This window comes from Lepidothrix coronata, unplaced genomic scaffold (assembly GCF_001604755.1).
Source record: "Lepidothrix coronata isolate B3197 unplaced genomic scaffold, Lepidothrix_coronata-1.0 Scaffold20, whole genome shotgun sequence".
Taxonomy (NCBI): domain Eukaryota; kingdom Metazoa; phylum Chordata; class Aves; order Passeriformes; family Pipridae; genus Lepidothrix; species Lepidothrix coronata.
The window spans coordinates 2,647,864-2,674,166 of record NW_016690200.1 but is presented as its reverse complement, the minus strand read 5'-3'; the positions used below and the strand labels follow the sequence as shown (position 1 = coordinate 2,674,166).

Sequence of the window (26,303 nt, the reverse complement as noted above, 5' to 3'; positions counted from 1 at the left end):
GCTCTATGTCATGATTACTGCCATTATACTCTCTGTACATCACTTTAAACATCCTGCTCCCGACAGCGGCATGATATTACATGGATAATGAAGAAACTTTTGCTAATATCTAAACCTCCCCTGGCGCAACTCGAGGCCTTTCCGTCCCGTCCTGCCACTCGTCCCTTGGAAGAAGGGACCCAAACCCCCCCATCCCGCCGCTCCTCCCAGCCGCCAGGGGGCGCCGCGCGGCAGCGCGTCCCACCCCGGAAGTGACGGCATTGTTTTCCAGCGGCACTTCCCGGGGCCGCCATGGACATCCTGAAGCGCGAGATCAGCAGGAAGCGGCAGCAGCTGGAGGAGAAGGAGCTCCTGGGGGTGAGGGCGGCCGGGATGGGCACCGAGAGCCGCCCGGGGCGCGGTCCCTCGGGAGAGCGGCGGGAGTGAGGCGGGACAGGCCCGGGAAGCGGGGTCGGAGCTGCCCAGGGCGGGGATTCGCAAACCCGGGATGAGGTTTGGGAAGGAGGAGCAGGAGTGGCCCAGGATGGGATCGGGCAGGAGCCAGGAGGAGTTTGGGTGTCCTGTGGCCTTTGGGAGTGGGTTTAGTTGTTTCTTTCAGCGGCCCTTGGTGAGCAGAGTGTGGTTTGTGTCCTTACCGCAGTCCTCCCTCCTGTCCGCGGCAGAGGGAGGGTCTGAGAGCTTTGTGCGTGTGCCTAAAAACCCCACAGCAAAGCAGAGCACTGTCCGAATTTGGGTTTGGCATCAGAGGCTCCTGTAGGTCAGGCAGGCAAATCATGAAGGAAGAAGTCACAGTTCATCCTAATGAAACAAAATGCCTTGAGGTGACCACTTTTTCTAGCTGTTGTGTGTCTGGCATGTCTCTTCAAGTACATTTCTACAAGAAAGCTTTTAAAATACTTTGTACAAAAGTGATTTCTCCCATCTCCTTGATTTAATGTAAAATGACGCCTTTTATGTGGTTTGTCTAAACAACCTGGGCCCAGTTGTGCACATCTGAAGTGAAGCTTTACAACAACGACCACAAAGGCCTTTACATGGCAAAGAACGTGTTCCTTTTAAAGTGCTGGTGAGCACATTGTGTGTTTGAATCTGCTTATACATATAACCTGTAAAGTCACTCTGTATTGCTGATTTCAGAGGTGCTTCCAGCTAGTTCTGTTTCCGTGGAAAAGGCCCTTTCCCGTCTCTGGGAGAGGATGTAGCTGAATCCACCAAACAAAGTAAGAAAGTGTGAGCTGGTTTTGCATAACCACACGAAACTGTGAACTGGTGACAGCTCTCCTCTCTTTTAGGGAAGTAAGAAGTATTTCAAGCGCAGTGAGTTAGCTAAAAAGGAAGAGGAGGCCTACTTCCAGAGATGTGGCTACAAGGTATGGAAATTGTTCTTCCAGGGCTTTGTGTGTTTGCTTTAAAGTCTGCATTTTATTATCAATTTTAGTGTCAATGTTGTTAATGATAATTGTTGTTCTTTGTTCAATCTGTTAATGTTATACATTAGCCTGTAAATGAGAAGCCACCTGGAGAGGTATGAGTTTCCAAAACCATTTTCAATGCAGGAAAAAGATATGCATGATATGCAGCTACTTAAGTTTGTGTTATGGTTTGGCTTTTTTTTCTTCTTTTATTTTATTTATTTCTTTTTTGTGGAAAGCATGAAGTGGCTCGGGATCAAAGCTTGTCTTCCTTTATTTTTTTAAATTGTGCTGTTAGGCATGAACATTGGATCTGATATAGCCACCTTCCCCACCCTTACCGGGAAATAAATGGATACATTTGGATAATTTTACCCATTTGGACAATTTTCATGGTCTTGTCAAAATGTACAAAAGAAATCAGTATAGTGTGGGTGCACATCAAAGAGATTTGCCAACTTTCATGTGTTTGTATTTGGGTTTTGGCCATCGACCATCCAGCACTGGAACTGTGCAACAACAGCACTTGTGTTCTTGCTGGCAAAAATATTAGAAACAATTGGTGACCTCGGGGGCATTTTGCAACAAATGGGTGATCTGGAAGGCTTTATCTGCCTTGTAATGGTGTCAGGGCAAGAGTTTACTGAAATGGAAAGAATGTTGTTGTCATTTACAAGTGTGTGTGCCTGCCTTGCCTGCCTGATGGGACATGTCTGGGAGGGGGAATGCATTCCCTGTGGAAGACAGAGTTTCATAATCTTGTTTGCTCTTACAAGGCACAAATAGGAGCTTTGTTTTCAAGTGACCTTTACCCAGTTAGTGACTTATTCTGAAACCTCAATCTGTTTGTGAATATTTGAACATCAGTGTCAAAACCATTCTTGGAACCTGCAGCAGACAATCATGAGGAAGTTCAGTGAATCTTCCAAGTGGAAATGGCTGCATGATGCTTTTTGAGCATTAGCTTGAGTCCCTCAGAACCTCACATGGTGGCTGAAGTGGTGTCACCTGTGCTGCTGCAGCACCAGTTTTGGTGTGAAATGTAACCCCGAAAATGGTTTTAAAATAAGTTGCTTTGTTAAACTTAGTACCTTTCTAGAGCCTCCCAGATTTCTGCATTTGTTCTTCACTCTGTTAGTGAGATGTGGAACACAGACTGATTTCTTTTTAAATGCAGGTGCGTTTTTGCTTTGCTTAGACTTGATAAGTTGTAATAATTTCACTTGCTTAAAGAAAGCACTGAAAGAAAAATAACTGTGGTAAAAATACTGCTTGTAATTTGGAGTCCAGCTGACAGAGTGGATCAAACCTTTTCCCCCAATGCTGCTGTCTCTTTATGATTTCAAGAATGTTTGTAAGTTACAATTTGTATGTATCCTTCTGCCACGGGAGTATATTTCTTTTTATATATACTTTTTTTTTTACACAGTTCTTCCATATTTTCTGTCCTCTGTCAATTCCCCCTTTCCTGCATTGATGGAAGTTTTATTTTTCCCCTCCCTTTGTGTTAAACATTGATTTGATTGTACTTCCTTGTTTGTTCCAAACGTGTGCTTGCAGGATTGATTTTTTTTTCTGTGTTTGCTAATACAGCATTGAATGTAGATATGTGGCTGAATCTTGTAGCAGGAGCCCCAGGGATGGATCTTTCCAGCCACATGGAGTCAGACTGACACCTGAGTGCAAGGCTAGCATGGTGGCTAGCATGGTGAAAGAATAAAAAAAGCTTCTTTAAAAAAATTCTGTCTAGTACATTAATCAAACTGGTCAACCCAAATGCAGACTGGAGCTGACAGTGTGCTGCCCATGCACAGGGAATGCTGAAGGGTGCTGTGGGATTAATTGGATTGTTTCCCTTTTAGCAAGTATGGAAAGAAAATAAATTCTAATGAGGAATCTGAGAAGAGCCAAGATGTGAGTGAGCACTGGAAATATTCCCTTGTTATAGGAATATTTCCACCAGCAATCTTCTCCTGGTTCAGAAGTGTTGAATTTGAGCTTATACAGGGACCTGTAGCTACATGGCTGCTGTCTCAAAGTGACTTTGATCAAAGAGTTGCTTTGCATTATTAAAATACTGTGTAATGAAGAAGGAATGCTCTGTTTGAGTCAGGGACCTTCTTTTGGATTAAGAGGAGTTGTTAATGAGATCCTCTTCCTATGAGGAGTTGTAGGTATCTTTTTTTTTTCCTTTTGAACCTGGAAAACTTGTTAGAAAGATGCATTACCCAAAACGAGCACCCCTCAAAACCCAACAGGAGCTGTGGATCGCTGCTAATTGTGCTCAGGTCACTGAAGCTGTAGGTAATAAACACTTTAACTGACACTGGAAGAAGCAGCTCCACTCTTTCCTTGCCCTTCAGTTTTCATTCTTGCCCTTGTGTCCTTCCACGTGCTGTGCCTGGTGAGCTGGATGAGGAGGTGAAGTGGCCTGGGAATGGTACCTGTATTTGTGGTCGTCAGATTATTTTCTGTTTGAATCATTTCCCCCCTCTGGTTTATCACACAGCGATGCAAATGCTTTTGCATGGGTAAGGAGGATGAAGCAGGGGCAGGAATCAACAGGTGGATTTGCTATTTTTGGCACCAGTGCTGGCATCTGCCTGCTAAAGTGACTGCCAGACTTTAGCAATTGTCCTTTCTGTTTGCTCTAGAGACTACTTCCTGCAACCTGCAGAAGTGTTAGTTAATTACTGATAGTATCAAGAACTTTTATTGTTCTGGGAAATTCAATTACAGACCATAAAACTATGAAACTAAAGTTTTATATTGTCCTATTAAAGTTTGTGTCCCGGAGTTCTGTATCTTTACATTGACTTAAGTCATTTAGCATCAGTGTATGGGCTTATTTCCATCACATAATAGTAACTATGTCTGTTGAATGTAGGTACAGCAGCAGGAAGAGGAGGAGAAACCACTGGCTGCATCAAATCCAGTACTGGAACTGGAACTGGCAGAAGAAAAGTTGCCAATGACCCTTTCCAGACAGGAGGTAAAAATCATTTTCCATAAACAGACCCCTAGACTTTAAAGCAAACGTATCTGAAATTTCTTGTTAGGGCTGATTTTTCTTCCAGTGACCTGTAGTTCTTATGACAGTTTTATTAAATAATAAGCTTCCATTTTTACAGTCAGCAATTAGTGATTATCTTTGCTCATCAAGGGCCTGCTCTCCAAATGAATGCATGGGGAGATACAGATGGGTAGAGCCTTTTTGTTATATGGATTTACACAGATGCTTTATAACATTTTACAGCTCTTTCAGATGACTTCTGGAGTAGTATTCTGAATATTAGCATTATCCTTGGATAGTACTGATGATGGCATGCTGACTTTCTCCAAGACTTTTTTCCTCCAGCTTCTTTTCTTTGTAGCATATTGGTCTGAACCAAATTTAGAAACTAAGTTTTGGAAGTTCACCTTGACCTCTAGAAGAAACAGTCCTGAAGCCAGAGCAGCTGGGGCATTCTTTGCCTTTCTGAGGATAAAAATGCCCGTGTGGATGTACGTTCACAAACAGATCCATACCCCAAAGCAGGAAGTTCAGAAGTGCAGAATTAACTCTAATCTTGGTAGTACTGAAATTCACAGCTGAGGTCATCCAAGAATGTCATGTGTCCCCTTAATTTTGCAGGATACTCACTGTTTTTTACAAGAGTTGTAACACAGACTGTTGGGTTCACGTTTGGTTTGGGGTGTGGTCTGTACGTCCTGTTTACACACTTTCTCTCTGCTATTGATGCACTTGGTGTGCATGTTTTGGTCCAGGTTTAGGTATTGCTGTGCCAGAGCTCTTTTCATCCCTGTTGTTTTGGATACATTTGCAAGTTAAATGTTTGCCAGCATACAGCAAGACACCCAGACTGAATAAATGAAATAAGGTCTCAATATTAATTTAGTTTCTTGTTGTCCAACCAGTGGGTTTGCATAGTGAGGTGGTGACATGAAATGAAGCGTAAGCCCAATTATCCATTGTATCAATTAGCCTATTGTTTGATAGACTAAGTGAATTTAGTTCAGTTGTTTAGTTTCAGTGGTTAATTCAGAGATGGAGCTGTTCAGCCTGGAGAAGAGAAGGTTGTGTGGAGGCCTCGTAGCAGCCTTCCAGTATCTGAAGAGGCCTACAAAGGAAGCCAGAGGGGGACTTTTTGCCAGGAACTGTAGTGACAGGACAAGGGGGGATGATTTCAAACTGAAAGAGAGTAGGTTTAGATTAGATGTTAAGAAAAAATTTACTCTCAGGGTGGTGAGGTACTGAAACAGGTTGCTCAGAGAAGCTGTGGATGCTCCCTCCCTGGAAGTGTTCAAGGCCAGGCTGGATGGGGCTCTGAGCAGCCTGGTCTAGTGGAAGGTGTCCCTGCCCATGGCAGGGGTGTTGGAACCATATGATCTTTAGGGTCCGTTACAGCTCAAACCCTTCTATGAATCTGTGAATAATGGTAAGTATACAGAAATTTATCAAGCAATGCGTGAAATAAGGAATTGGGAGAATAAAGTTCAGTTTTTGGCTCTGTCTGTGACTTTGCAAATCAGTTGAGGGAGGCTTTTTTCACCTCTGTTATATCTTCTTTTTAGTAGTAACCATTAGGTTATGGGACTGCATATTTTCCAAATGCTTAAGGATGGGAGTTTTCAGCAGATCATCTTGTAGCTGTGCTGGGACAACCTGCACCCCAGTTAGTATTTTTATTGCCCAGGCAAATAAGTGAGTGAGATAATCATCAAGTTCCTTTGTGATTTTGAAAACGGTCTTTAGGCTCTGCTAGAGGGATGATTTTTGTGTATTTGTTTAAACAAGTCAGAGCAGGAAGAAGTTAGGCTGTGTCAAACAGCCTGGGATTTTATGCAAAATTTAGATCGGTAATATTTGGAATGACCTTTCACTGAAATACCGTGGGAATTTTATATTTAGATTGTAAAGTGTCTGGAACATTTTTCAACTGCTTAAAATACTGCCATTTCCTCTGCAGTCCAGCTCAGCTTGTTATTCTAAGCAAAGTAAATAAATCTATCATTCTGGGTTTTATTTTGCTTCCTTTATGCTTCAGGGAATGCTTTGATTCTTTTCAGGTTATCAGGAGGTTACGAGAGAGGGGTGAGCCCATCAGGCTCTTTGGAGAAACAGATTATGATGCATTTCAGCGTCTGAGGAAGATAGAAATTCTTGCACCTGAAGTGAACAAGGTAAGACTGGCTCTTACTTACTTAGCTGTAGTGGGATAATCAATGAGTAACCCAATAAAAGTTACTGAAAATCAGTTTCAGTAACTTAGTTTTCAGGAAAGAAAGATCATACAGAGCAAAGAGAACTATCTGCTCTATCTCATTTATTGCCTGAGAAACTATGTTAAATGTCAGAGTTTTGTGCACAATTACAATTACGTTAGAATTCAACCCCAGAAACCTTCCAGGCCCTTGTCAGTTGGAAAAGGGGCCTTCAGGTGACACTAATACCCCAGCCTGTGCTGCTCCTGTTTTTAACCAGCAGAGAACAGTCATTTACTGTTAAAACAATCCTGTGTTTGTGATTATGTGCATCCCTGAGAAGCTACAGGTAAGGAAGAGCAGGACTACATCCTGTCTCTGTGGCATATAAATGATTTTTCAAATCCCTGGATTCCAGAGCTATAGCTTGTTACAGAAACTTCAATTTTTCCACCTTCCCTTTAAAGTAGCCATCAGTTCAAAAACTGACTAAAAGATATAACCAATTTATTCCTGTTAAAAAATGATCAGTTAAGTGAGGAGATGCAGTTGGGGTTTGCTTTGCATTTACTGTAATTTGTAACCCTACTAAGAGAGTGATGTTTTGGATTTTCTTCCCTAATTTGTGGCAACCTGAATTGTTTTAAATGTTTTTGCTGGAACTGCCCATAAAAGGAAAGCCTTTTCCTCTTCAAGTCTTTAAAATAAACAGATCTGAATGTTTAAAAATAAAAATTCTGCTAATGAAAGCTTCCCCTTGAGTGACACAGATGACAGTAATAGATGTATTAGGAAATGGTGAGTTCATAAATAGGACTGTATTGGATTTGTGTGTTACATGTTTCAGCCACTCCTGTTGCTGTCTGGGGGGGATTCTTTATGTTGCTTAGTCACCACCAGTTTGTGGTTCAGACGTTTTTAGACTACTAAATGATTAATAGAAACGTTCCAGACAGCCAAGTATGATGATGGAAGAGGGGAAATAACTGTGCATATCCATTCCCTGTGGAGTGGCTGAATTTATCTGAGGGTAAGAACTGTCATACTCCTTTATGGAGCTTTATATTTTATGTCTCAAGACAGGAATGCAAATCCCCCAACTGTGTCTAAGGCGAGTCTCTTGTTCTATTTAAAAGCAGCTTTTAACTTTGTATATATGGTTTTAAACTGATTCTGGTTTTGTAATCACCTATTCTGTATTAGAGGCTTTAAACCACTTAATATATATAAAACACCCCGGTATGTTTAAATAATTTGTAATAAAAGGAAACAACATAAATGTTTTCTGTGATAGTACTGAAGGAGTGTTAAACCATGACAGAGTGTTACCTTATTTCAGCTTTTTTTAGGGCAGATCTAAAGACTTGTAGAGCTGTTGATGGTTATGGTCTGTTTTCTGTTTATTTTGGGGTAGTTCAGTCCATTGCTTGGAGACAATGTCTTAAAGAAAGTCCTAGAAGCTGATTCCATCCTCTATACTTTTTTGGCAAAAACACTGTAAAAAGTCTTTTTGATAGGTATGAACATTGCAGAAGTTCATGCACCTGCTTTTTGTTAAGTGCTGAAGCAATCCTTGGAATTTAGTTTAAAGTCAGACAACAAAGCTAAACCCTTAGTGCATGTTTTTACAGAATTTGGCTTTTCTTAAACAGCAGTTGAATGCTCACAGCGGCAGAATTGAACTGCTTTTATTTACTTGAGGGTTTTTTCCTAAATTAGCCATTTTTTTAATCTTTTCTAGGGCTTGAGAAATGACCTGAAGGCTGCTTTGGATAAGATTGATCAGCAGTATCTGAATGAAATTGTAGGCGGCCAAGAAGCAGGAGACGACGACTCCCAGAATGACCTGAAAGTCCATGAGGAGAACACTACTATTGAAGAACTAGAAGTATGGGATGGTTATATCTTAATTAAGGGATTTTAGGTGTAGTATGTTGTTGTGAGAAAGCTTCAGGATTGTTTAGACAAAGTTAACCTTGTTTTCAACAGCTAACTGAGGCATTCTGAAGTATCATTAAACAGGGAATTTAGGTTTCTAAGCCTTGAGTTGAATCACAGGTGCTCACAGTAGACAAGTGAAAACTCAGATGGTCTTTGTTCACAGCACTTCATCAGAAAGGGGACAGGTGTTGCCTCAAAAGACAGTGATGCAGTTAGGATTCCTTCTGCAGGTGTTTCAGAGGTAGGGAATTTATTTACAACACATTACCTCGTCATAAATTCTGAAGCGTTTCCAGTGAGTATTTGAGAGGGTAGTGAGCTCAGTACCAGTGAATTATCCCTGTACAAGAAATACGGATGCTGAAAAAACAGACATACAGAAAGAATGTTTGATAAATAAACATCCAGGATGGAAAAAAAAGTGAACATCAGGAGGCAGATCACAGGAAATACAAGAAGTGCAGAGATAATGTGTCCCAGGAACTTGAGTGCGAACAGCTACTCTATTCTGAAAGAATCCTGCAGTATTTGTGTGAGTGAGCAGAGAGTGAGTGCCATGAAATGCATTCAACACCTGGTATTTTAGGGTAATGTTTTGAAAAGCACATTAACTTGAGCTGAAGACTTTTATGCTTAATCTTCAAAACTCTTTGCAGGAGTTAATCTTAACATCCTTCCAAAAGCGTGTTTAAGAAATAATCTGATTTATAACTGAAAGCTTAAGTGAATACATTATTAGTAGGAAATAGTCTGGCTTTTTTGTTATGGTGCCAGAAGTTCTGGTTTAAAATAACTGCAGTACCAGGATGGAAATCAGTTGTAATGGAGCTGCATTGTATTGATCTGTTAGTTCTCAAAATATCCTCTTCTTGGGGTAGTAGGGCAGGCTTGGTTTGAGCCATGAAAGCAATCTTTTTCTGAAAAAGTTTGAAAACACTGCAGTCTTAATTTTATGCTACTTCAGCTGCATTACCTTGAGCATAAAGGCTTACACTGAATTGTGCTCTCAATCTAGAAGATTTTAAAAATAAAACTCACTTTGGAAATGTAAGGGCAATGGAAATACATTATAAATCCAACTATACCTACTGGAAAATGTTTCTAAAAATTGCTGTTAGTATTAACAGTTTTGAGATTTTGGCAGGAAAGTAGAATATTGGAGCATACAGCTGGTTGTGGGGGTTTTTTTTTGTTGGTTTGTTATTTGGTTTTGGGTTTGTTTTTTTTTTAGATTTCTTCCCTCAAATTCACAGTTACAATTAAATGATAAAAAGCCCCAGTACATCAGAGAATTGAAGTAGCTTAACAAAATAATTAGGTTAATTGATGGCTTTGGGGATCTCAAAAAAGCTGTGCACCCACAGTTCCCCTTAATACGGTGCTGTCAGACAGCTGCTAATTGTGCCAATAATTTGGTAGTTAACGAATGAAGAATTACTGTTGCATTGACTTTTTAGAAGTAAATCATATGGCCTTTTTGATATAAATGTTTTTAATAGATAAATGAATCTCAGTAGCATATATAGCTGTTTGATTCTGTTTCCTAGCCAGTGTTTTGGATTTCTGGTGGAGTTTATTACAGCTCACAATGTGGTGAGCTTTGCTGTGGTGGTGGTGGTGGTAAACTTCCAGACAAAGTGGAAATAATTGCTTTTTTCCCCCTGTTTTAGGCTTTGGGAGAATCCTTAGGACGTGGTGATGACCACTATGATATGGACATCATAACAAAGTTCTTGAAGGTAACAAACTCTTTTGGATTAATTATTCTGTAGCCATGTCATATTTTTACCACCATACAGATACATTTCATGAATAGAAGGGTTGGTTTAAGCTGCCTGAGGAAAAAACTCACACATTGTGCTTAAGATGTGGGGGTTTTGACCTGCTTGGCACTCCACAGCCTTTGTTAGTCACAGCAGTGACTTCTGCTAGACCTGGGAAAGAGCTCTTGGGAGAGCAGCGTTCTTCAAAATCTGGTCCTGCTTTTCCAGACAAAACAAACACAGTTTTGATTTCCGTGTAATAATTGAGGCACTTTTATGTAGTTGCCTTTCTGTAGTCCTGTGGCATCAAAACCTTCTGAGGAGTTTCCCAGGAACAGTGCAAACTGAATTGGAACGTCATCTGATACTGTTATGTGGAATAAGAGAATTTTAAAGTCTGCAGGTTCAAGTGGATAGCAGAAAATTGCTTCCTTGTTTCCTGACAAGAAGCCTGTGTTGCCTCTCATTTGAGTCAGCCAGTCTCGGTCTAACTGTTGCGATGATCAAAGTCACAGCAAGAGTTGAAGCTTTAATGTGTGTGTATACATTTAAGACAGGAGGGTTGTTCCTGCATCCTTGCCGATCCTTCTGAAGGAGGCTCTTACCTTCTTAACTAGTTTTGCCGTGGTGGCTTAACCCGCTTTTCCCGTCTGATTTGCCGGGGAAGTCACTAGATGGCACCATGACACAAATGTGCTTCGTCCCGTGCAGTTTCTTCTTGGAGTTTGGGCCAAGGAGCTGAACGCCAGAGAAGATTACGTGAAACGGGGAGTGCAGGGGAAGCTGAACAGCGCCACTCAGAAACAGACGGAGTCCTACCTGAGGCCACTCTTCAGAAAACTCCGGAAAAGGGTGAATCACCTCTAAATGTCACTTTAACCCAGCATTAGTACCCTTTCCTAAGGCAGTGTTATCTTCTCTGAAGGAGAGGAGAGAACTGAGTTGATCAGAGTTTCTGTCTCTAGAGCCCATGATGCCTAGTTCTGACTTCATCTTGATCAGTGAGACCTTCTGCCTACCCACTGCTTTTCCAGGTGTTGCTTAAAACATCACCTGTTCATTGGGTTGCAAACACCATAGGGAATTGGGGTTGCATTTTGCACTTTGCCACTAACTACCAGGTGTAACCACTTAATCTCTTCTGCTTCGGATCCTTCATCTAAATAACAAAGATATTTTCCTTTATTAAAGTCCTCAAGCAAAGGTAGTTGTTAAACTTTGTATAAATGCTGAGTAGGATGATTTTCCTGAGCTGCTATTCTGAAGTAAATGTCTTTTTTTTTTTTCTTTTTTCCCCCTCTCCTGTAGACCCTTCCTGCAGACATCAAAGAATCAATAACAGATATTATTAAATTCATGTTGCAAAGAGAATATGTGAAGGTACGTTTGTTTGCACTCTTTCAGCATGTTCGGACTGTCTGATTGTAAAAGAAGGAGTTTATTGCTTAAACATTCCCATTTTTTTAATTTTGAAGATACGTATTTGGAAATACGACATCTACTCAAACAAAATGAAAAACTGCTGATAAATGTTAGGCTCCAAGTAGAGTTTGATCCACAGCCTGATAGAAGATCTTTTGAGGTTCGTGAAACTGCATATCTTTGCAAACATGAAGAGAATTTTTCTGGGAGATGGTTTAAGTTGCAGAGGAATCCTCTATAGGAAAACTGATATTGTAAGGTTAAATGAAGGTATTGAATGAATAGTAATAGGTGTTGATTAATTAATTATAAATTGATTGAGGTGAACTGAGTTACTGAATATGAGATGCTGTCCCGTTCCTTGGCTATGCTCACATTAGCTGGCCTGGTAAGGTTGAGGTAAGTTAATGAAAAGTTTTTTTGGACAAAGGCTGCTCACTGGAGGAGGCAGAAGTACCTTGGGACACAAGATCAAAGGCAGTGTTAGGTTTTGTTTGTAGTTGTCTTCTGAAGTGGAACTCAGATACTGGTAGCATTTGCTTAAGCAGCTCATGCATGCAGAGGAAATAGAGCTGTGTTTTGCCTTTAAATTTTTAGTATTTCTTTTTATTCAAGTAATCAAGCAAACCTGTTTTTGATACTGAAAAAAATTTAAGATGGCCTAAGACAAGTTTAGTCCAAATCATGTGAAACTAGAAGTGAATGTGTGGGATATATGATAGAGGGGTTTTGTTTTGGGGCATCTTTTTTTCTTTTGGTTGTCATCATTAGATGGAAATTCCTTTCCAATGCCTTCTCAAAGTAAGGAGCATGCAGGAATGTGGTATATCTCTGGGTTAATCAGCTGTGCTCCTCTTTCCTGGAAGTGCTTGGCTTTAAGTAAATGTCACAGATTTTGGAGGACTTGAGTGCACATTTGGAAGTTTTGGTGTTTTTTTTGTTTTTTTTTTAAATTAGGCTAATTTTCCATTTTGCTTCTTGAGAGACTTGTCTCTTTTTGCCTGCTGTTGTCTTCTGTGCTTTTTGCTTTGTGCATCCTAGTGAATACTGCCAGCAACAAATTCTTACTGCTTTGTTAGTTGAAATGCTTGAATGATTTTAATTTTGTGTTGACAGCAGGCAAATGCCAGAATGCAGGTTGCCCACTCAGCCTTAATTAACCCTGTTGTGACAGTCCTGGAGGTCTTTAATTGCATGTTCACATACTGTGTTTCATGACAAAACTGTATTTAATTCAACAAGTAGGTGTTTGACTAAGACTATTCAGATTCTGCCTCGTGTAGATGGTGACTAAGTCCTGTCCCTTATCTAGATTTACTTTTAGCTCTGTCTGCAGCCCCCTGTCTTGTTCATTATTCACCTCCCAGTTTGCTCAGTGCCAATTGGAAGGAATCTGCACCCACTGGTCATGATTGCTACTTCTTATTGTCTAGTTTCTGAATAGGAGGTGATAAATGAACTCTTTATCAGTGAGTTTTGTAGCTGCTCTCTAATAGAGAAGGAATGTCCTGCTCCACATCCTTGAAGTTGTGTGTGTAATTGTATCTATAAACCCAGTGTCTGTCCTCACTTGCTGCTTCTAAGTTGGCATGATTTTTTTTTTTTTAGCTCAATATTTCTCTTCCTTTCTCCCTTTCTTCCAGTTAATTTTCCTTTTGAGTTTTATCCCTATTCTTCCCCAGGGATGTTTTCTGCTACAGCTTTAGAAATGGGATCTACTGTCTTGATCAGGAAATTTCAGATTGATTTACTGCTGCTACAGCTCTGGTCATAAACATTGTCACAAATGTGCTTATTTAACCCGAGATGGCCGAGCTGAAAACAGTCCCAGTAAAAAGTGAATAAAACCCAGAAAAAAAGGAATAAAACCCAGTTTTAATCAAGGTAGTAAGACTGCCATATCCAGTGCTTTTTTTTGTTCTCAGTCAAGTCCATAGTCCTCGCTTCCCTCAGATTTCAGCACGAATCGTGTTGGGAAGGTGTGTTGTGTAGTTGGTTGATGTCGTGCAACGAAACCCAAATCAGGGAGACTGGAGTGGGTGTTTTACTGTGTCTGGCAATGCAAAAATGCTCTGCTCCCTGCTGCTCTTCCTGTTTTTGCTGAGAGTGCCTGCACTTACTTCTTCAGGCCAACGATGCCTATCTCCAGATGGCCATTGGGAATGCTCCCTGGCCCATCGGTGTCACCATGGTCGGCATCCACGCGAGAACGGGACGGGAGAAGATCTTCTCCAAGCACGTAGCCCATGTCCTGAACGACGAAACCCAGAGGAAATACATACAGGTAATGTTGGCTTTGGAAATCCAACAGGTTTGCTTTTGAAGTTGGGGGATCTTGGAGAAATACTAGTTTCAGGTGGTGTGGTAAAAGAGCCCTGGAAACAGACAGTTGTTTTAGTTTGGCTCAGTTTAGGAATAACATCCAGTTAATGGGTAGCTCATCCTGGACCTGAAGGCTCTTCAGTTCTGGGCCAGGAACAGTGTAATGGGTTTTTCTGAACACCAAAGCAGTTGTGAATCATGCTTGATTCTCCTGAGGTCCTTCACTGCTTAACTCGTGGTTTAAACACCATGCACAGAATTTAATTCCATGAAATACAGTCCTTCTGGCTATTTCTGCAACTAGATAAATGCATTCATAAATTAATTCAATTTTCAAAGATGTCTCTCTAACAATCTGGGCTCAAAATTTCAGGTTTAGTTCCTCCTGTGCGTCTTCATAGTCGTGTTGTGAACTTTTGGTTGTGGAATTTGTAGCACTGCTGTTTTTCTCCTCTGACCTTTCAGCATAGTGGTTGGACAGGTCTGAGGAAACAAGTCTTCTCTCCTTGTATTGTTAAATGTATTTGCCTTTTGCTAGTTGCAGTTTTGTTGAGATAAAGACCTTCTGGCTTAACTCTGAATCCTCCAGAGCAGCATCTTGGAGCTCAGAGCTTCTGGCAGGGGAGGTTTACAGAAATGTCTTCCCGATGAAGAGGCAGGACTCCTGTTGCTTTTCATCTTCTGCAGATGTTTGGAAGAAAAATGTTTGCAAAATGCAACTTCACCTTTCTACTCTGAGTCTCTTTGTTTTGGGGCTATAACTTTTGCTTTCTCTTCAACTATAGTTTTCAATATCATAACCTGAAAAATTATCATTGTGAATCACAGAATATGCTGAGTTGGAAGAGACCCACAAGGACCATCGAGTCCAACCCTTATTCCTGCACAGGACTCTCCCCAATAGTCACACCATGCCTGAGAGCATCATCCAGACGCTTCTGGAGCTCTGCCAGGCTTGGTGCTGTGACTACTTCCCTGGGGAGCCTGTTCCAGTGCCCAACCACCCTCTGGGGGAAGAATCTTTTTTTGATATCCAACCTAAACCTCCCCTGACACAACTTCAGGCCATTCCCTCAGGTCCTGTGACTGTGCTCCCAGCAGTTACGTGAAGCTAACATATTTCTGATTTACGGCGACCCTGGGATCATAACATCCCAAACAAGGAGTTGTTCTGGTGCTGGGACATACTTTCCATTCTTGCCTGTGTTGAAAAGGCCAAAGCATCTTCTGTTGAATCATTTTTCCCTTAGTGAAGAGCTGCCTTCCATGATGAGTGTCTAATGACAGGGACAGGACTTGGAGTACATGTCACTGCTAAATTACATTTCCACCACAGCAGTTTGCTTTCTTCTTTGTTAGAATTTTCTAGAAAATAATCACAGGGTTTCTGTCACGTTGGTTTTTGGCAACAGATGCCTTGAAAGAACTGAAAAGTCCACATTCTGTCTTTATCCTTGATTGCTTCTTCAGTTTGCCCCTGGAGTGTCACATGTGGTACCACATTTCTCCTCCTGAGAAGTATTTGGTTCTGTTTTCTTGGCTGTGCAGCTTGTTTTGGTTTCATAAGTTGCTATTTGCTCTTTAGAATTACTTTTAATATTCAGCTTTCTTTTAAATATATTTTGTTGTGATATCATTTTCTCCCATGGTGATAAAGAGGCATTAAAGCATTTCTGTGATCCTTCACTATGAATTTTACCACGTTTCTATGGTTATGCCCCAGACTTCTCTTATTTCAGAGAGAATTTGACAATTTGCAGGGAGAAAGGTTAATAAAAGTTAAATTGAAAAAAAACACCCCCCAAAAAGAATCCCAAGCCCAAAATAGCAGCCTATTCTTATTTAATTCTTCTTGTTAAGCTTAAAAATACTGTAGGCCGTTATGTTTATTTGACAGCTGCAGCTTTATTACAGATGCTTTATTATGGAATTGTCCTTGTTCTGTTAATTCCTAGGGGCTGAAGAGGCTCATGACCATTTGCCAGAAGCACTTCCCAACAGACCCATCCAAGTGTGTGGAGTACAACGCTTTGTGAGGCTCTGCAGGGGCCAAGGCATGACTCATATTTTGGTCTCCAAGACCCAGAGAGGATGGAAGAGGCAGAGTCTGTGCTTGGACACCAAGAGGAACTTTGTGAAAAAGCAGAAAGCGGGAGATTTTCTACAGCTTCCTTTTTACAAGCCCCATTTATTTAGGTTTATTTTTAAATCTATGCTTTATGCTGAACACAACCAGTACACAGCAAAGGGGGTGGGTTTTGAAGAGGTTAAGAGCAGGACAGTGACCAGGGGACAGTGGACAAGAGCCTTGCTTTTATTTCAGTTTGTTATTCAGACTGAACTGTTTCCCATATTTTAGAGCTTTAGTTGAGACACAGCCCTGCAAGGAGCATATGTGGAGCTTTTTTTTTTGGCTGCTTTTGCATTGGAGACTGATGTGGGGAGATGATTAGAGGGAAGCAGTTGAATCTGAATCTTGGTTATTTCTGTAAATATAAAGACTTTATTGGCTAATCTTTCATGTGGTATTTATCAGGAATTAAAAAAAAAGGTTTGTATATTTCTCAGCCTCAGTGCAAAGAGTTTTTGATCTTGAATGCATCTGATTTGGCTTTTTTTTTTTTTTTTTGGTAATGACATTTTTAATATGAACCTTCTGGGCTTGAGGAACGTAATCTTATGGCTCTTGGGGCTTTCAAATCCCATTTTTATACATCTGGAGAAAATTTCAGTCTGCAGGGCATTGCAGAGAAAATAATTAGGACCTCCCATGACCATGAAGAGTATTTCTAGCAGCCACAAATCTTTACCATTGTGCATCTTGACTGGGAATGGTGAAGAAACTCACGGGAATGATGGTCCAATTCTGCATAAGTAGTGAAACATTGAAAACATTGTTAGCTTTTAGCAAAACCACTTCCTGAAGAAATGTGTCAACATTCCAGTGTATGGGTTTGTCTGGGTCCTCACCTTGAGTGGCAGCGTGGAGCAGGAGCTGGTGCCCTCTTCTCAAGGAATTACCCCCTCTCCTGTGGGTGTTTCCAGTGTCCCAGTGAGATGTGGCACTGGGGGATTTGTGCTGGTAGCGAGTTTGGAGGAGTATCCTTAGGAACTTCAGGTTCTTCTGGAGACTCTTAGGTTCTGAAGTGCCTCTCTGGACACAGGAGATTTTCAGCCTGGAGTGTTTGACCCCAGAGAAAATGTCAAGAGCTTAAACAGTTTAGAAGTAATAAAAGTGAGGCTGCTAAAACCTCACCAGTGCTTGGGGAGGGGCCTTTGGGGTATAGGTGGGGGCTTGTGGGGGGAAGCTGGGCAGATGTCAAGAGCATGGAAGGGTTTCATTAACAGTGGTGTCTGGTTATTTTTTTTTTTTTCTCAGTTCTCTGCACAGTTATTCTTTGGAGGCTTTATTACAACAGGAAACGTGTAATGTCGCAACCTTATCCCTCTCCCCACCCAGACGGTTTCCTGAGCTGTTTCTAAATCTTCATCTTGACCTTAGTTTTGAACTCTGTAAATAATTGAGGGACAATATTGTCCCTTGTTCAGAAGAGCTGTAATTTCCCTGGAAACTGCAGCGAATGAGTAGCCAGGGGATGGTTTGAGGAGCATTCTGTCGTCTGCTTTAGGGGGAAGTGGATTCCTTGGGGCATCTGTAATAGTACTACATAGATTTTTTTTCCCCTCCTGCTTTAGAACCAATTATTGAGCAGAGTTTTAATGGTACCCTGAGTGCCGGTTAGAGTGTGGATGCGCCTCCTGGAGGGATGTCAGTTTGGGGTTGGAATGTTTCAGTCTGATCAGGGTTTAAAGAATGTAATTCAAGCAATGTGCCTCCTTGCTGGCTGACAGTCCCTGAAATACAGCCGCCGCGCTCGAATGAGTCCCATGACGGAAGAACTTTATCCCCCTGCAATTCGTGGAATGGTGCTGCACGGGGAGCCGAGGAACCGAGGAGTACTTTCTCACGGCAGATCCGTGTAAGAGTTTCCAGCTGTCCAGCACGTGAGAGCCAGCCCTGGTCCTGTGGGATTGTGAGCTGGGGGGACACTGTTACAGCAGCTGCATTTCATCACTGGTTGGAGGCTCTTTGCAGCCGGATGGCCCCAAATGGCAGCTACCAGACCGTGATCAAATAGTTAATAATGCCTCTCAGCCAAAATAATCCCAAACCCACCCAAGTCTGGTTTAGGGACGAGTGGGTGTGGTGCAGCTGTCACATTGCTCATTGGTTTTTGTGGAGAGGGTATGTTTCAGTTTAGCAATTCGAACTTTTCCCTATGGGCTTCTCCAGATGTTTATTTCTGATAATTCCTGCATTAGGCGGAAATAATTCCGCTGAATCCGAAGACTTGTAGCCTTGGGATGAATTCATGCATTCGCCATAGCAGTGTCTGGAGTGGTTTTGGGACTTCAGTGGCCCCAGTCATTTGTTGCAGCCCCCGACCCCTCCCCAACCCTGGTGGTGGAAGGGGCTGTGCGAGGTGAACTCTCAAGGTATGTGGTTTGAGATAATACCTGATAATGGTATTATTGTGCCTGATGCTACTTACATGTCTTTGACTCCCTATTTGCTGTTTGTCTGTTGCTGCTGGAAAGGCTCTTTGGGCAGGCATGTGTGGGATCAATTTATTTTGATGGAGGAACTGGGTTTTGCTCCTGCTGGCTGCCATAGAATCACTACCATAAATCCAGTCTTGCCCAAAGAATAAACCTGGTTGGGATGTAAAAGGCTTTACTTCTCAGGGGGGAAGGGACTGCTCCAACTTCTGGACCCAGGGGATGAGGACACAAGGTAGTGCTTTCCAAGAGGGCTGGCACAAGGGTGGCAGTGCTGGTGTCAGATCTGGAGCAGGCTGTCCCAAAAGCTGCTCCTGAGGTGATGTGGAGCTGGAGGAGGTGCCTGCAGCACTATGGAGCCACTGGCAATAAATCTGAGTTAAGGTCCTAGAGTTCCAGGGGTGTTTGAAACCTTGATCATGGCTGCTTTGTCCCATCCCAAACCCTCCTGGGGATTTGCTGCCTGTGAAGGTCCCTCATGCAGCAATGCCGGGTGATGGTTGGAGGGGCTGCCTGGCTCTGGGCTGGTGCCACTGGTGGCTCCCTGTGGGGTGTGTGGGGGATCAGGTGGGAAGAGGCTCCGTGGACAGTGGGAATAAAAGGAAAGAGCAGGAAGCAACTGTGCTGGGAAGTGTGGATGGGTCCCATGTGAGTGTGTGGCTGTCTGCAGTTTGGGACGGGGGTGGGTGGCTGCAGGGGTCACTGCTGCCCACAGAGGGGAAAACTGGTATTAAGTGACATCCCTAACCCTGTGCAGGGGTCACTGCTGCCGGCAAAGCCCTGCCCTGAGCTAGAGCAGCCTCTGCTGGGGCAGGGAGGAGTCCCTCAGGAATTCAAGGAGCAGGCAGTTCCTTGGGGCACTGGGGAACGTGCTGGTGCTCAAGCCAGTCCCACAGCTGTTGGCATTGCTGCAAATGGCCTTGCAGCAATTTGGCATTCAATTCATACAAGTGAGTGTTAATTTTAGTAATCTCAAGTTATGTGTGTTGAAAGTAAGGATTATATCCATGACTGTTTCCCGTGGTGGTGGAAAGTCCATCACACCGTTTCTGCTCCTGAGCTCCCGAGACCTGTGCTCGGGAGAACACACAGCAGAGCAAGCACAGATCTGCTGAGCACAAGCACTGAATCCCAAAGGATCTCTAAAGGACAGGATTTTCTGGGGGGGATGCCCAATGTTTCCTGCAGTCAGGCCCCCTGACAGCCAAGGAGCGGGTCCCTCATGGACACCCTGGCCAGCTGTGTGCACATCTGGAGCCAGCATCTCACAGTGGTGGCAGTGCAGTTAAGAGCAGGTAAGAGCTGCCCGTGTGCTGTGCCCTCCCGAAGAGACCACAGCAAGGTTTCATTTTGAAAATGCTTTAATAAGGAAGTGTTGACAACACCGTTTTGCAAAATGTAAAGGTAACTATACAAATTCTTAATACAAAAAGAATAAATTAAAAGCAGATCTTTTTTAATTCTGCGACTTTTTCTACAACATACATATTTTTTTTTCCTTGATTACAGTTGAACAGAATCCAGTAAAATCATTTTCCATGCTCTAAAGTTCAATTTCAGGAGAGACCTAATTTTTTTTTTCTTCTTTTTTTTTTTCTTTTTTTTTTTAAACTAGAGAGTCCATTTTACACAACCTGTAATAAAACTATTGACATTAATATATATGTAAAACTTTACATCTAGTTAACTAAGCAGTAACTGGTCATCTGATAGCACCTGAATGGGGATTGGCTATGCCTGAAACTAAAACTAATACAGAGTGAAAACAAATTGGACTGTTTCAACATTTTCAACACTCGACTGCATATAATACCATTTAAAAATAAACCCTGCCTCCAGCACAGCCCAGTGCATGGACTGTCCACTGGCTCCTGCCCACACAGAGGGAGCGTCAGACAACGGAGACGAAGAACGCGGTTGTGGCTTTATGGCAGATGGAGCCTTGAAAAATAAAAAAAAAGTAAAGGAGGGGTTAAGTTGGTAGTCAAGTGCTTGTCTATAATAGCTATGTATATACCCCTCCGTGTTATACTTAAATATGTTAATCTCATATGATTAACATTTTATGTACATTTGTGTTTAATTGAATTGAGCTAAACAGTAAAACCTGTTTTACTTAATCTGTCTTTACTACCAGACTGGCTGCTCACGTGTGCCTTGATTGCAAACCAGAAAAGCAGAACACAAAGCAAAACTCAATCCGTTTCTAGAAAGCTTTTTCTCCACTCCAGCCTGTTTGCAATTCAGGCTAAACATTTTTTTTTTCCTCCCCCCCCCCAATTTCAGGGCTGCCACCTTTTAACCTTTGCTGCAAAACTGCAGAGCTGGTCTTGGAGGAATTAATGTTTCTTCCTGTAGTGCCCAGAGGCCTCATAGTGCCGCTGTTGTTGAATTCTTTTTAATTAAAAGAAGGTACACATTAAAAAAAAAACCAACCCAAACCACTTACCAGGGAAATTAAAAAGAAAACAGACAGTTGCTCAGAGCCCCTAAAAATCCTTGGGCTAAATTACTTGCTGCTGCTTAATTTGGTCCTTATTTAATCCTTTCACTTTAGCTTCCAAATCTTATCAGCAAATGTCATTAATCAGTACTATCTCTTATCCAGCTAAAAATCCAATTAGGAGCTTGAAATAATTCCCATGTTAAAGACCCCAAAGCACAAAGAGATGGTGAAAACAGCATTTTGCATGTCCAGATAAAGGGTGCAATCTCATCCCTGGCTGTTCTTCCAGAATTGGGCACAAGGCTTCAATTACTGTCACAGGGTGTCACACTCCCAGGGTGATGCTTCAAGGAGGCCCAGAAGCACAAGGTTTGCATGGCCACCTTTGAAAACCCCTGGCCAGTGTTTTTTGGTTTTTTTTTTTCATAGGAGTAATTCATTTATGTTTCATGTATGAACATGAAAGGGTCTCCTTATCATAGAATGGTTTGGGTTGGAAGGGACATTAAAGCTCATCTCGTTCCAACCCCCTGCCATGGGCAGGGACACCTTCCACTAGACCAGGTTGCTCAGAGCCCCATCCAGCTTGGGCTTTTGCCTCATCCAATCCTGACTCTGCCATGGATTTCCCTGGACAAATAAACAGCCCTTCTGCCTGTCACTGTCTCATCTCTGCAAGGCCACCCCCCTGCCTTACCAGCCATGCGAGGCAGCAGCGCAGGGAACCGAAGCCAACATTTCTGGTGTGAGCTGCAGAAAGGTATTAATGTTTAGAAACCCCATTGTTTTTCAAAGCCTAATTATGTAGAACCCTTCTCTTTTAAAGCCTGGAATGCAGTTTTCCAGCAATTTTAATACCAAAAGGTGTGGCAGCCCCCCAAGTCGCTGTGTTTAATTTGAAACGTTTCGCCCTACTTTGTCTGGTAGATGCTGTTGTTATTCTTGGAACACACACACACACACACACACACACTCTTAACACACACATACACTCTTAACACACACATACACACTCACACTTTTTTTTTTTTTCCTTTTTCCTTAAACTAAAGCTAACTTCAGTTTCTGCTTTTCACAAAGTAACCCCCTCCAGCCGTTTCTTTTAATGCCTTTCCCATAGGAAATCATCGTTTGCACGCACAAACGGGGGAAGGCCGGGCGCCTCCCCCCATCGAGTGGCAATAAAAACAGCATAGCACCGCAGTGAAGACTAGACGTGCCAGCTTCAACATCCACCTAGATTGTGCACTTGTTCATTACAAAAGTGTCTTTGAGGCCTTTTAAAGTTCCATGGCTTGACATGTATAAAGCATTGCTCAAAAGTATGTGTAAACTTGCGGCTCCTTCCATGACGCGCTCGTGCGATTCCTTTTGGTATCAGCAGGCAGCTCTCGCTCGTGTCCAACGCCTCCCTCAGTCGCTTCTCTTCCTTGTGGTCTCGCAGTGGGAAGATTTGCCTGTCTGCTGGTTGTCCAACCCCACTCCGCCGCGGAGCCTTCCTGTTTCCCGACAGACCGGTTCTCCCACACAGCAGCACACGGGTGACGAGCCCTTTGCTACACGGGTGCTAACGAAGGGAAGATGAGTGGAACCGATATGTTGATGCAGCTCTACCGTGTCGATTCGACTGCGATGTGCTTTCCCTTTGACTTCACCTTGACGCTTTGTGCAGAAATCGATTTGAATTTATCGGCTGTATCTGTTTGCAGAAAGGCGTTTTTGTTTTTGTTTTTTTTTTTTTTTTTGGCAATTTTTATCTTTTATCAAAAAAAACATCGCAACCCCCAACCTCTCTGTGCGTTGGTGGGCACCCTGTGCCAGCCACAGAGATGCTGTGAGCGCAGTACTTGCCTCTGCTTTAGGTAATGCCTTTGTAAACCTTGTTTGTCCAGTTTAACAGTAGCTTTTAGACAGCGATGCTGTGATACCAGCCCAGACCTCTGGTGTGTCTGCAGCGCAGGGGGTTGTTTTACTCGTGTATAGGTGGGCTCCAAACAAAGAAGGAAATGCCATTTTACAGGAGGTGGCCGCGTCTGCCACTGAGTTAAAAGGAGGGAGATGTTCTTGTAGCTGAAACTTGCGAGCAAACTTGTCCTGCAAGCGGTAGCATGGTGACTTTTGGCAGTGCTGATCTGATTGTGACACTGACACATCTCTGCAGTGATGGGATGTTGCTGTTTCTTCAGAACAGATGCACTTTCAGGAGTATGGTATCCACTTCTCAGCCTCTGTCCCATCCCCACCCCCTTAGAACTAATTCTGTTGGCTTCAGCTCGCAGGTCATGGAACTCTTACTGCTGTTACGTGCCGTGGAACACTAAGATTTGATGTAAGCCTGGAAAGGCTTACATTGTTTCAAAGGAAAACCAATTTTTAAACTGCCAACTGGCTGTTCAGGTGTCTGCTCCTCTCCACCCACTGTGGTGGGAGGGACGGGCACCTGCCTGGCCGTGGGATGTGCTGCGCTCCGTCGCTGCCGCGGTGGATGTCTCAGGGCCAGTGTTCCATAAATGTCGCCTTGAATTGCATCGTGAGAAAAGTGCTTAGAGTTGAAGCTGGTGCTGGGTGACAGTGCATCTGGGTAAGGCAAATGAGAGGCAGTGAGGTGATCTCAGAATGGCATTGATGTGATTAACTTGAGGTCAGGGGTTCACACTAGAGTCCCAGGCTTGGCTTTTTCCTGCCCATACCACTGGACATCTGCTAATTCTGGATAGAGGGGAGAATCCAGGAAACAGCTATCATTGTAGTTCCTGCAGGAGAAATGAAACTTTGTTAGGACAGTGAGGCCTCTTGAGAAGTTCAACCATGAGCATTAAACATTGTATTGTGGGTAGAGAAGAATGCAGGATATTCAGACCCCACTGCACTCTGCAGGTATTCCCAAGCTGATATTTGGGGTGGGCTCAGCGTGCAGGACTCTGCTTTGACCCAGTTTGATCTTCCCCAGCGGTCCCGTTTGCCCCAGCAACCCACTTGTTGTGAGGAGGCAGGAGAAAGCTGAGCTCTGACAGCTTCTCCACAGCCAGGGTGCCCTGACATTTGGATGCAGGAATGGCAACAGGCAGAGCTGCTGTGCTTCCAGCCTGAGGGCTCTGCCTGAGGGCTCTGCCTGAGGGCTCTGTCTTGCTGTCCTGCCCAGTAGTAAGCTGGAGTAAGGAGGTTTTTGGCAGGATGCTCCCCAGGGAGCAAGTTTTAAGTGCAGCTCTCTCAGCCATTTACTATATTATCCAGTGGGAATGTGGGAAGAGGAGGGTGGTTGGTGATGCTTTCCTACAGCACTTCTGCTCTGGGCAGAGGCTTGTGCATCACCTGGCAATCCCAGAGTTATGTGGCTTTCCAAGGGTGAACCAGGAAGCAACTAGTGAGAGCGTGCCAGGTCTGATGTGGAAAGGATTGTGTTCTGTTGTAGACAGCCTAGTCCTCAACTCGAGGCTCCTGCAAGCTACTGCTTCTTCTGCTGCCTTTACTGAGCATATCAGACAGTTCACGAGAATTTTCTTTGCTATTTATGTTAAGAGCTCTGATCAGGATCAGCTCCTGGCTTAGGCTGTGGAGCTACTTGCCAGAGGAAAGCACTGAGGTCAAAATCTGGATCTTTTGAAAAGTGACTGCTCTATCTGCACAGCAACAGCCAGAATTGATGTCTCTCCCTCACACTTTGATTTGAACCGACTTCTAAGCTAGAGATTGTTTTGAGGCCAAAAGTGGGAGATGTGTTTTCTTTTTGTGTACTCTGGGATTCTCACTCTTTCCTCTGCTCCCTCCCCACCTCACAGGACTGTTCTCATCTGATTCAGTTCCTGCTTCCTCTGCCCTGTTTTCCACCTGGTTTCCCTGGAATTGGTCTGAGGGGAACCTGAGCAAGGGCATCACCATTTGCATATTAAAAAGCCTTTTGTTTCCCAGCACTGTGCTGGAGTGTGGAGGTTTATATCTCTAGAAAGTTGGGCTTGAAATACTTGACAGATGTCAGCTGTGAATGGTTGTAGATTCAAATGAGAGTGTCAGACAGAGATGTCAGTTTAATTAAAATAGAAATACTCAGGGTTTTTTTGTTCCCTCCACCGTTCCCCCCTCCTATCTTCCCACAGGAACGGGGCCAGGGTTGCTCCTTGTTCCAGGAAACCTCACTGCTTAGAGCCTCAGTTTCCCAGTTCTGCAGTAAGGAGGGAGGAGGGAGGAAGGGGCGCTGGGAGCTCAGGCCAGGTCCTCCGAGGCTCCCACCTACCCCAGCTCGTCTCCCTGCCACACTGCTCCCAGACTGTCCCCACAGCACTTTGCCCACCCTGCTCTGAATTGTCCCCAGCCACAGATTTGTCACCCCCCACTGCTCTTTGTGCCTGTGCAGCCCCTGCAGGAGCACAGAGCAGGCTGGCCCCAAGTCCCTTTCACAGGGGAAAGTGCCACAGCAGCAGAATTGCTGAAAAGGCACAGAGAGCGGCTTCGAGATGCTTCCAAGTTGTTCTTCCAAGAGCTGAAGGAAGACTTGTTGGCAAACAAATGGGCACAGAATTAAAGGGCTGCTCTGGTGGGACAGTGGGACACCGGTTATTCCCACTGTGCTCACGGACTGTTAAGGCAGAAGGAGGAAAGAACAAAACGTTCCCTTACTATACCTCTATTCATCAGTACTTTGGTGGGTTGGAGACTGAGACTCATCCATAGTGGGTGAGTTGTCTGTTGCTTCTCTGAGCAAAGGAGAGCAAAAAAAGGAGGAAAGAGGAGAGAGGAAATGTTAAAGAAAAGAAATGACATAGACATTGTTAAGAGTTTATTAATCTAGTGGGGAAACAAGTTGATGACTCATCTTTAGAAATAGTTAGTGACACAAAAACATATTGAGGATAACTGTCAATCTGCTGAGTTGTGCTAGGTGGGCACAGCTGGCCCTGCAGTGGGGGAGTCTGTGCTGTACATCTAATGGCAGACTGTGCCTGCTTCTCTGTAGTTATACACATGCCATGCGTGCTATGCTCAGCCATGAAATAAGTGCTGATTTGTCTCCAGTTCTTTTTGCACTGGTTGTTGGTAGAGGGCCTAAACTATAAATCCAGATAACTTCACTTTCACCAGCTGAGAATTTGGCTTGATGCAATTTTGCTGTGAGAGACAGGGTGCAGGATTTATCTTGAATGGAAAGATAAGAAAAGCTGGGATTATCCAAACAGATGTCTCAGCTGGCTGCTCACCCGTTTTACTTCTGATCATCACGGAGATGTTTAGAAGAAT

General features: G+C 43.2%; 2 protein-coding genes across 3 annotated transcripts in view; one reads left to right on the top strand and one right to left on the bottom strand.

Moving 5' to 3' along the window:
- The first annotated feature begins 226 nt into the window (after positions 1 to 226).
- PRPF18 (pre-mRNA processing factor 18) lies at positions 227 to 16,632 on the top strand. 2 transcript variants are annotated; one of them, XM_017807738.1, is made up of 11 exons: positions 227 to 357; positions 1,293 to 1,370; positions 1,499 to 1,525; positions 4,300 to 4,404; positions 6,483 to 6,596; positions 8,359 to 8,505; positions 10,229 to 10,297; positions 11,033 to 11,173; positions 11,630 to 11,701; positions 13,872 to 14,027; positions 16,021 to 16,632. In XM_017807738.1, exons 1-11 carry the CDS (start codon positions 292 to 294, stop codon positions 16,099 to 16,101), a joined length of 1,056 nt encoding a protein of 351 aa, XP_017663227.1. In that variant the 5' UTR covers positions 227 to 291; the 3' UTR covers positions 16,102 to 16,632. The 2 variants fall into 2 exon arrangements, with proteins under 2 accessions (XP_017663227.1, XP_017663228.1); XM_017807739.1 differs by lacking the exon at positions 1,499 to 1,525.
- Positions 16,633 to 19,968: 3,336 nt separating this feature from the next.
- FRMD4A (FERM domain containing 4A) overlaps positions 19,969 to 26,303 on the bottom strand; it is a 180,466-nt gene continuing 174,131 nt past the window's right edge. Inside the window, exon 23 of the mRNA XM_017807716.1 lies at positions 19,969 to 23,824. Coding sequence (XP_017663205.1) covers positions 23,722 to 23,824 — 103 coding nt within the window. The 3' untranslated portion in view covers positions 19,969 to 23,721. The remainder of the gene's footprint in view (positions 23,825 to 26,303) is intronic.